The sequence below is a fragment of the Lampris incognitus genome, chromosome 20 (assembly GCF_029633865.1).
Source record: "Lampris incognitus isolate fLamInc1 chromosome 20, fLamInc1.hap2, whole genome shotgun sequence".
NCBI classification, from domain to species: Eukaryota; Metazoa; Chordata; class Actinopteri; order Lampriformes; family Lampridae; genus Lampris; species Lampris incognitus.
In genome coordinates, this window is record NC_079230.1 from 2,236,966 (window position 1) to 2,246,965 (window position 10,000).

Consider the following 10,000-nt stretch of genomic DNA (forward strand, 5'->3'; position numbering starts at 1 on the left):
TCATCGGGCATTTTGCCGGGTGCACTATTCACCACGTGTAGCCTACACACGGCACCTTCCATGTGTGTGGCAGTACAACTGAGGAGAGGGCCATACAGCAACAGCGGGGTTCAGTGAGGCGCCCCTCAGCGGAAACGTTCACCGTTTCACTCATACTTATCGAATGCCCCCTCTCCCCCCCCCCCAGCTCAGCAGTTCATGTTGTTGTTTTTTACCGTAACACATCAAAATGAGCGCCAACTACTATTTGGATTCAGGCGGCTCAGTTTTACGTCACTAAACATTTTTCAGCTGAACTACTCCTACTACTACTTTCGGCTGCTCCCGTTAGGGGGCGCCACAGCGGATCATCCGTTTCCATCTCTTCCTGTTCTCTGCATCTTCCTCTGTCACACCAGCCACCTGCATGTCCTCCCTCACCACATCCATAAACCTCCTCTGTGGCCTTCCTCTTCTCCTCTTCCCTGGCAGCTCCATATTCAGCATCCTTCTCCCAGTATACCCAGCATCTCTCCTCCACACATGTCCAAACCATCTCCATCTTGTCTCTCTTGCTTTGTCTCCAAACCGTCCAACCTGAGCTGTCCCTCTAATATACTCGTTCCTAATCCTGTCCTTCTTCATCACTCCCAGTGAAAATCTTATCATCTTCACCTCTGCCACCTCCAGCTCCTCCTCCTGTCTTTTCACCAGTGCCACTGTCTCCAGACCATACAACAAACCATTTTTGTTAAATGGTTTGGAGACAGTGGCAAACTCCAAACCCTTTCTCAGCTCAACTATTCTCACAAGTTGGACGGTTTGGAGACAAAGCAAGAGAGGCAAGAGGAAGGCGCACAAGACAGGAAGAAGTGGAAACGGATGATCCGCTGTGGCGCCCTCTAACGGGAGCAGCCGATAGTAGCAGTAGCAGTAGTCGTATTGTCACATATTTACGCAGTACGCCTTCTACGACGTGATAACTCCGCTCCGCTCCGCTCCGCCTGCTCCGCCTTCCGGCCGGCCGGCCGGCCAGCACCTCCACACACGTGGCACCGCGTTCACGAACTTTCTGCGGCTCACGGCACGAAACATAACGACCACGCCCCCGTTCCATTTGTCTACCGCTCATTGGCTCATCCGTTGTCGTTTCAGAGCGTTAATTGGTCGACGTTGGGTCTGTCAATGTTTCTGCGTAACGCATTGGTCGAGGTGTTGGAAGTAGGCGGGGCGCTGTCCAGTGTTGACAAAACGTCTCCCCCGGAAGGCCGCGGAGCTCTCGCGGTAGTTGGAAAACCGGAGCGAGTCGGAGGAAAGGAGGAGGCGGCGGAGGAGGAGAAGAAGAAGAAGAAGAGAAGCGGAGAAGTTTCTGGAGCAAGTATTCAAGCGGACAGCGGCTTTTTTTAAAAGTCCGTCAAAATGTCCAGCAGTTGTTTGTTCCGTCTGCTTGTCCTCGTCCTCGTCCAGAGCTCCGTGTCGGCCGACCAGCGCAGGCTGTCTCCAGGTAAGCCCGTCTGAGAGGAGACCCGGGCTCGCCCCGCTGCGGGCCCGGGTCTCCCGCGGCGGGCCCGGGCTCGCCCCGCGGCCCCGGGTCTCCCGCTGCGGACCCGGGTCTCCCGCGGACCCGGGTCTCCCGCTGCGGACCCGGGTCTCCCGCTGCGGACCCGGGTCTCCCGCGGCCCCGGGTGTCCCGCGGCGGACCCGGGTGTCCCGCGGCGGACCCGGGTGTCCCGCGGCGGCCGGCCCGGGTCTCCCCCTTCTCCGGCTCCTCTCGCTGTCATCTGACTGTTAGGACAATAATAATGACGACGGGACGCGGGGTAAAAGTGCGTTATGTGTTCCTGCCGCTGGTCAGACGCGGTGCGGCGGGGAAGAGGACGCGGTGCGGCGGGGAGGAGGACGCGGGGGGGAGGACGCGGTGCGGCGGGGAGGAGGCGGCGGCGAGCCGAACGAGCCGCTCCTAACACGGACGGAAGACGAAGCTGCAGGCGGCTTGGCAGGGCGGCGCAAAAGCCGCACAGTCCAAGTTCCAGCGTGTGGGGCGGAATATCCCCCCCCACCCCACCCCCCCACGGGCGCTGATGTGGGGCTGATGTGGGGCTGATGTAGTGGACACGGCCGTGGGCTTGCGTGACGTCTGGCAGGCAGCAGATGATGGGAGACGAGCATCAGCGACGTCCCCTGTTCACTTAAGTACAACGGCGGAATGCGCCGTCCCCCCTCACTCTCATGCAGCCTTCATGACCCGGGGGCCACAACAGTCCCACAACGCAGCTAGTCTCCTATCAGATCCACATCCACATCCACATCCCGACCTGCTGGGGGGCTGACATGCCCCGACACGGTTGTGAGTACGTTCAGGCTCCTCCAACTTACCAAACCACCGTCACGTGTGTTTCCATGGAAGCTTTGTGGCTTATGGGGACAGCAGACGTCCGCCTCGGACCATGGGGCTGCAGCAGCCAGCCGTCCTCTGAGGCGCACCTAGCGGCGCGACCCGCGCTTTAATGGCTTCTTACAGAGCTGCGCTCTGCTTCTGGTAATTCCTCAATTATGTGGGGGGGGGGGCGCGGGGGTCCCTGCAAATATCCAGCGCGCGGGGGGGGGGGTCCCCTGCAAATATCCAGCGCGCGGGGGGGTCCCCTGCAAATATCCAGCGCGCGGGGGGGGGGGTCCCCTGCAATTATCCAGGGGGGTCCCCTGCAAATATCCAGCGCAAGCAGCAGCCATGTCAGGTCATTTGAAGGGTTTTTCAAATCGAATTCCAGGGAACGTTGGACACGAAGCTGCCATTGCCGGTAAAGGGAAGGATGCCGTAGGTGTCCAGTTTCTGGTCGGTAAGACGGACAGAGGGCCGACGGGTAGATCAGAGTAGCTACGCTGCAGCACAGCCTGCTAGTTCACACAGCCGGCGAAGGGTTCAGAAGAAGGCGTCTGGACTCCGTGATGCTTTTAGCTGCCAGAATCCATGGCTGACATAAAGACACCACCAGGGGATAGTCTATTCTAGCCACCTTGTCTGGCTCTTGCACTTGTAGTGATTGTGTGGTTTACAGGTGTGTGGTGTTGTCCGCAGGCTAGTGGAGTGAATATTCATCTGAACACACAGGTGTAAAACCTTCTCTCTGTTTACTGTGTGAAGACAAAACTCAAAACTCCTCCTCCTCCTCCTACCTAGCACCCAGGACCGCTAGGGCAATTTATGACACACTACTGTTGATAGAAGGTAAAGAGTGTGTGTGTGTGTGTGTGTGTGTGTGTGTGTGTGTGTGTGTGAGTGACTTGACCAAGTGAGAGACAGACAGACATACAGACACACTAGACCACAGATGGTCAACACACATCTAATAGAGAAAACCAGTAAACACACACACACACATACAGGTTCATTATCAGCATAACCACAGTGGCACAGCCCTGTTCATTAATTCCACTACTTGCATACGGTTGAATACACTGGAACGTCCATCAGATGTGGAACATCATGTCGTCTCTCTAGACCAGGGGTGGGCGGCATGGTCCAGAATGGTCCGGAGTGGGTGCAGGTCTTTGTTCCAACCAAGCAGTTACACACCTGAGTCTACAAATCAAGGTCCTTAGCAAAGACTATTGGTTGACTAATACACTCAGGTGTGTAACTGCTTGGTTGGAGCAAAGACCTGCACCCACACTGGACCTTTCTGGACCATGCTGCCCATCCCTGCTCTACAATGACCCATTCTCCTCAATCCAGAATCTTAAACCTGTTTTCATGACTGAATTCAGCTCTTACTAAATCTGCTTATCTCACTCTCATCTTTGACTCTGTCTCGTCATGTCCCCAGCTCTCTGTCTCTCAGTCTCTGTCTGTCTCTCTCGCTGTCTGTCTCTCTTTCTCTGTCTCTCTCTGTCTGTCTGTCTGTCTCTATCTGTCTCTCTCTCTTTGTCTTTCTCTCTGTCTCTCTATAGAAATCACTTATCTGTTGCTGCCCAGCACTGCGAGAAGAAGCCGAGGAGAAGTGTAGTAACCTTGTCTCTGAGTGGCTTCACCTCTCTTTTCCCTCTTTCTCTCTCCCTCCGTCTCTTAACTTCTCATGTGAATGGATCTTTTCTTAGACTCGCTCACACACTTTAAACCACACAGCTGCCGCGTAGCTGTGGGTGGGCCTATGAGGGCCTGGGCCCACCCACTTCACCCCAGGCCAACCCAGTCAGAAGGCTTCCTTTTTTGCTGGCTCATCCAGTGACTAGCAGTCAGTGAAGACTGTTTCAGTCATCTGACTACACGACCAATAAAATAAAACCGTCTTGTGCCTTGCTTCCGGTTTACCATATGATGATGATAGGTCAGATGTTTATTTTTTTCCCCTTTTTCTCCCCAATTGTACTTGCCCAATTGCCCCACTCTTCCGAGCCGTCCCGGTCTCTGCTTCACTCCCTCTGCTGATCCGGGGAGGGCTGCAGACTATCACATGTCTCCTCCCATACATGTGGAGTCACCAGCCGCTTCTTTTCACCTGACAGTGAGGAGTTTCCCCAGGGGGACGTAGCGCATGGTAGGATCACACTATTCCCTCCAGTTCCCCCTCCTCCCCTTAACAGGCACCCCGACTGACCAGAGGAGGCGCTAGTGCCGCGACCAGGACACATACCCGCATCCGGCATCCCACTCACAGACACGGCCAATTGTGTCTGTAGGGACGCCCGACCAAGCCAGAGACAACACAGAGATTTGAACCGGTGATCACCGTGTTGGTATGCAATGGAAAAGAACACTACGCTACCTGGACGCCCCTAGGTCAGATGTTTTGAGTGGCAGTGCATTTCACAAATGCCAGCTAGTGAGCAGCCCCTCCTCTTTCCCTCAGTGTCCAGCCCGCCCACTGCACAGAGGAGCAGTAGCTGCTTCCTGCTAGCTAGCTGCTTGTGATGTAGGTCCAGATAAAAATCATGGCTACACAAAGCAGTTTGCTTCAGTTAGTCACAAAAAGATGTGAAGACGTGTGTTTCAGAACCTGTAGAGTATGACTGGTGCTGGACAGGCTAACGTGTGTTTCAGAACCTGTAGAGTATGACTGGTGCTGGACGGGCTAGCGTGTGTTTCAGAATCTGTAGAGTATGACTGGTGCTGGACGGGCTAGCGTGTGTTTCAGAACCTATAGAATATGACTGGTGCTGTACGGGCTAACGTGTTTCAGAACCTGTAGAGTATGACTGGTGCTGGACGGGCTAGCGTGTGTTTCAGAACCTGTAGAATATGACTGGTGCTGTACGGGCTAACGTGTTTCAGAACCTGTAGAGTATGACTGGTGCTGGACGGGCTAGCGTGTGTTTCAGAACCTGTAGAATATGACTGGTGCTGGACGGGCTAACGTGTTTCAGAATCTGTAGAGTATGACTGGTGCTGGACGGGCTAACGTGTGTTTCAGAATCTGTAGAATATGACTGGTGCTGTACGGGCTAACGTGTTTCAGAATCTGTAGAATATGACTGGTGCTGTACGGGCTAACGTGTTTCAGAACCTGTAGAGTATGACTGGTGCTGGACGGGCTAGCGTGTGTTTCAGAACCTGTAGAATATGACTGGTGCTGGACGGGCTAACGTGTTTCAGAATCTGTAGAGTATGACCGGTGCTGAATGGGCTAACGTGTGTTTCAGAACCTGTAGAGTATGACTGGTGCTGGACGGGCTAGCGTGTGTTTCAGAACCTGTAGAGTATGGCTGGTGCTGGACGGGATAGCGTGTGTTTCAGAACCTGTAGAATATGACTGGTGCTGGACGGGCTAGCCCCACCCGATCGTCTCGGTGCCCGCCACACTGTGATGTGTGCCTACACCACAGCCTCACGTTGGTTGTAGAGGAGTGACTTGAGACTTGCAGGACAAGGAAGGTTTTGTGTTGAGATCCTGTTTTCCCTCTTCCCTCTCCCCTCTTTAACCTTTCCAAGGAATTACTCTGGAATTTTTTCCTCGGATTCCTCGACAGCCTGGAGGGTTGTGGGGGGGTAGCTCTCTAGGACGGGAACTAGTAGATTATTCATCTTCTCTTCTCATGTGGAGTCATTCAGACATGAATGACTGGTTTATTACGGGTTTCTACCAGCACGAGACGTGAATGAGTGTCCAGGCAGTATAGCGGTCTATTCCGTTGGCTACCAACACAGGACTCGCTGAATCGAATCCCCGTGTTGCCTCCGGCTTGGTCGGGCGTCCCTACAGACACAATTGGCCGTGTCTGCGAGTGGGATGCCGGATGCGGGTATGTGTCCTGGTCGCTGCACTAGCGCCTCCTCTGGTTGGTCGGGGCGCCTGTTCGAGGGGGGAGGGGGACTGGGGGGAATAACGTGATCCTCCCACGTGCTACGTCCCCCTGGTGAAACTCCTCATTGTCAGGTGAAAAGAAGCAGCTGGTGACTCCACATGTATGGGAGGAGGCATGTGGTAGTCTGCAGCCCTCCCGGATCAGCAGAGGGGGTGGAGCAGAGACCGGGACGGCTCAGAAGAGGGGGGTAATTGGCCAAGTATGATTGGGCAGGAAAGGGGCGGGGGAGACGTGAATGAGTTCAATGGCCAGCTCATTAAATAAACAATGTTAAAAACCCCCAGCGTTAAAAAACCATTCAAACCACAAGATGCCATTTACATGGGAGACAGTTCTCTCTTCAAGGTGTCTCGGTGGAGGACATGTTAGCAGCACATGAGTCCACGCTGACCCACACTGATGCTCATCTCAGCTTGATGTCTGAAGTTTGATACCAGAAGACATGATTACTGCATTTTTGGCCCATGGAAGCCTGCGTTTCTTTTAACAGTGTGGAAAAAACCGATTCTGTCTTATTTGATTAGTTCATGAACACTGGACTAATGGTCTAGGTCTGCACCGCTCAGTAAAAGTAATGCATCTGTCCTCGATATCAGGCGGTATTTATTGATCATTACATAGAATCATTTCGGCAGGGACAAAGTGGTGTTAGTGAAATTCCTGGCATAGACAACACATCACTACAAACTCCAGCTGTAGAGACTTAGAACTGCATTTCAGTACGAAACCTTGGAAAACAACTAGAGCTCCAACACACACACACACACACACACACACACACACACACACACCCATCACCACTACTGTCTGCTTACAGCTCCAATCCGTCATGGCTCAAAATGGCCGACATCTCTCAGACAGTAACCAAACCATCTTCAGAATTGGGAGTTCTCACTGGTGTGTGTGTGTGTGTGTGTGTGTGTGTGTGTGTAGATAACTTGTTGGTGATAACAGCTGCTACGGAAGAGACGGATGGATTCAAACGCTTTATGAGGACCACCAGAGAATTTAACTATACTGTCAAGGTAACACACACACACACACACATGTATAAACTAACCAACATGCACATTACAATAAAAAAGACACATACACACACAAAAAAGACCACAGAGCAGTGGTCACCACTGAAAGGGACTGATGTAGGACTGATGTAGTCACCAGTGAAAGGGACTGATGTAGTCACCAGTTACAGGGACTGACGTAGGACTGATGTAGTTACCAGTTAAAGGGACTGATGTAGTCACCAGTTAAAGGGACTGATGTAGGACTGATGTAGTCACCAGTTAAAGGGACTGATGTAGTCACCAGTTAAAGGGACTGATGTAGGACAGATGTAGTTACCAGTTAAAGGGACTGATGTAGTCAACAGTTAAAGGGACTGATGTAGTCACCAGTTAAAGGGACTGATGTAGGACTGATGTAGTTACCAGTTAAAGGGACTGATGTAGTCACCAGTTAAAGGGACTGATGTAGGACTGATGTAGTCACCAGTGAAAGGGACTGATGTAGTCACCAGTTACAGGGACTGACGTAGGACTGATGTAGTTACCAGTTAAAGGGACTGATGTAGTCACCAGTTAAAGGGACTGATGTAGTCACCAGTTAAAGGGACTGATGTAGTCACCAGTTAAAGGGACTGATGTAGGACTGATGTAGTCACCAGTTAAAGGGACTGATGTAGGACGGATGTAGTTACCAGTTAAAGGGACTGATGTAGGACTGATGTAGTTACCAGTTAAAGGGACTGATGTAGTCAACAGTTAAAGGGACTGATGTAGTCACCAGTTAAAGGGACTGATGTAGGACTGATGTAGTTACCAGTTAAAGGGACTGATGTAGTCACCAGTTAAAGGGACTGATGTAGGACTGATGTAGTCACCAGTTAAAGGGACTGATGTAGTCACCAGTTAAAGGGACTGATGTAGGACTGATGTAGTTACCAGTTAAAGGGACTGATGTAGTCACCAGTTTCAGGGACTGGATGCTTCTACAGCCAACACCACAGAACAGCTTTGAGTGTTTTAAGGATGTTGGTTTGAAATTACTGTGTACTAAATACTGAAGTTGGTTCATTGATGCTGTGTTGTGTTGTCCATGTGTTCTGTGTGTTTACATGTGAAGCTATAGGATTATGTCGGCAGCCAATAAGACTGTGTGGGAGGAGCTTCACAGTGACAACGTTTACTTTGTGTAAAGACGGGTTCTAAATCCACACTTTATAGATTTGAGCTCAATCTGTGTGTGTGTGTGTGTGTGTGTGTAGGTTCTCGGTCTGGGTGAGGAATGGAGGGGAGGTGACGTAGCACACACAGTGGGTGGAGGTCAGAAGGTCAGGTGGCTGAAGAGTGAGCTCCTCAAACACTCTGACAAACAGGACATGGTCATTCTGTTCGTGGACAGGTAACTTGGTGTGTGTGTGTGTGTGTGTGTGTGTGTGTGTGTGTGTGTGTGTGTTCAGGGTTGCACAAGTGCATAGTTTTACAACTTGAGGACTCCTTTACTGAAATACTCAAGTTCTCGGGGTGGGGGTGGGGGGAGGTATCTTGCATCAGTTAGAGACTGCAACTATGATGGGGTTGGTGTCGGCACATGGAGCAGACCATGAGGTAATGTTATGATGTGCAGATAACACTTGTTCTTACCTTACCTTACTCACACAGTGGTGAGGTATGGGTGATACCGAAGATATTTTAACATTGTTGTCTGCCAATGTTCTACTGTAGCCCAAGATAGAGGGTTCCTTACTCACACAGTGGTGAAGTATGGGTGATACCGAAGATATTTTAACATTGTTGTCTGCCAACGTTCTACTGTAGCCCAAGATAGAGGGTTCCTTACTCACACAGTGGTGAAGTATGGCTGGATGATATTTTAACATTATATTCTCCAACGTTCTACTGTAGCCCAAGATAATAGAAAGTTCAGTCAACAAAGCTTTTTTCACTAAGTGTTATTATTGTGTTTATAGATATCCTACTACTACTACTATTACTACTACTACTACTATTGCTGCTACTACTACTACTATGACTACTACCACTACTATTACTACTGCTACTATAACCACTACTACTTATATGACTACTACCACAACTATGACTAATACTGTGACTACTACTACTACTACTTCTATGACTACTACCACTGCTATTACTACTACTACTATTCATTCTATGACTACTACCACTACTATTACTACTACTACTATTCATTCTATGACTACTACCACTGCTATTACTACTACTACTATTCATTCTATGACTACTATTACTACTACTACCACTATTACTGCCACTACTACCACTACTATTACTACTACTACTATGACTACAAATACTATGACTACTACCACTATTACTACTGCTGCTACTACTACTACTACTTCTATGACTACTACTACTACTGTGACTACTACTACTCATAATAATAATAAATCAAACTTGTATAGTGCTTTTCTAACACTCAAAGTGGCTTTACAATAAACGGGGTGAAACAAGACAACAGATAAACACAACACAGACATACAGGGGTGGATGGGAAGGGGGGGCAGACATACAGGGGTGGATGGGAAGGGGGGCTACAAGAGGGAGAAGCGGCAGCCACACAGGACGCCAGCAGTACTCTCCCACTTAAACACATACAAAAGGGCAAGAAAAACACAAAACAACAGCACTGTGGCCATTGATGTGTAAGGGTTTACTCCCGTAGTCTAGTCCTC

At 50.6% G+C, this 10,000-nt stretch overlaps 1 protein-coding gene across 1 annotated transcript in view; it reads left to right on the forward strand.

Annotated features, from left to right (window-relative positions):
• The first annotated feature begins 1,275 nt into the window (after nucleotides 1-1,275).
• Nucleotides 1,276-10,000, forward strand: part of plod3 (procollagen-lysine, 2-oxoglutarate 5-dioxygenase 3) — a 44,483-nt gene continuing 35,758 nt past the window's right edge. Inside the window, exons 1-3 of the mRNA XM_056300023.1 lie at nucleotides 1,276-1,483; nucleotides 7,213-7,304; nucleotides 8,546-8,682. Of these exons, the coding sequence (XP_056155998.1) occupies nucleotides 1,399-1,483; nucleotides 7,213-7,304; nucleotides 8,546-8,682 (314 nt within the window). The 5' untranslated portion in view covers nucleotides 1,276-1,398. The remainder of the gene's footprint in view (nucleotides 1,484-7,212; nucleotides 7,305-8,545; nucleotides 8,683-10,000) is intronic.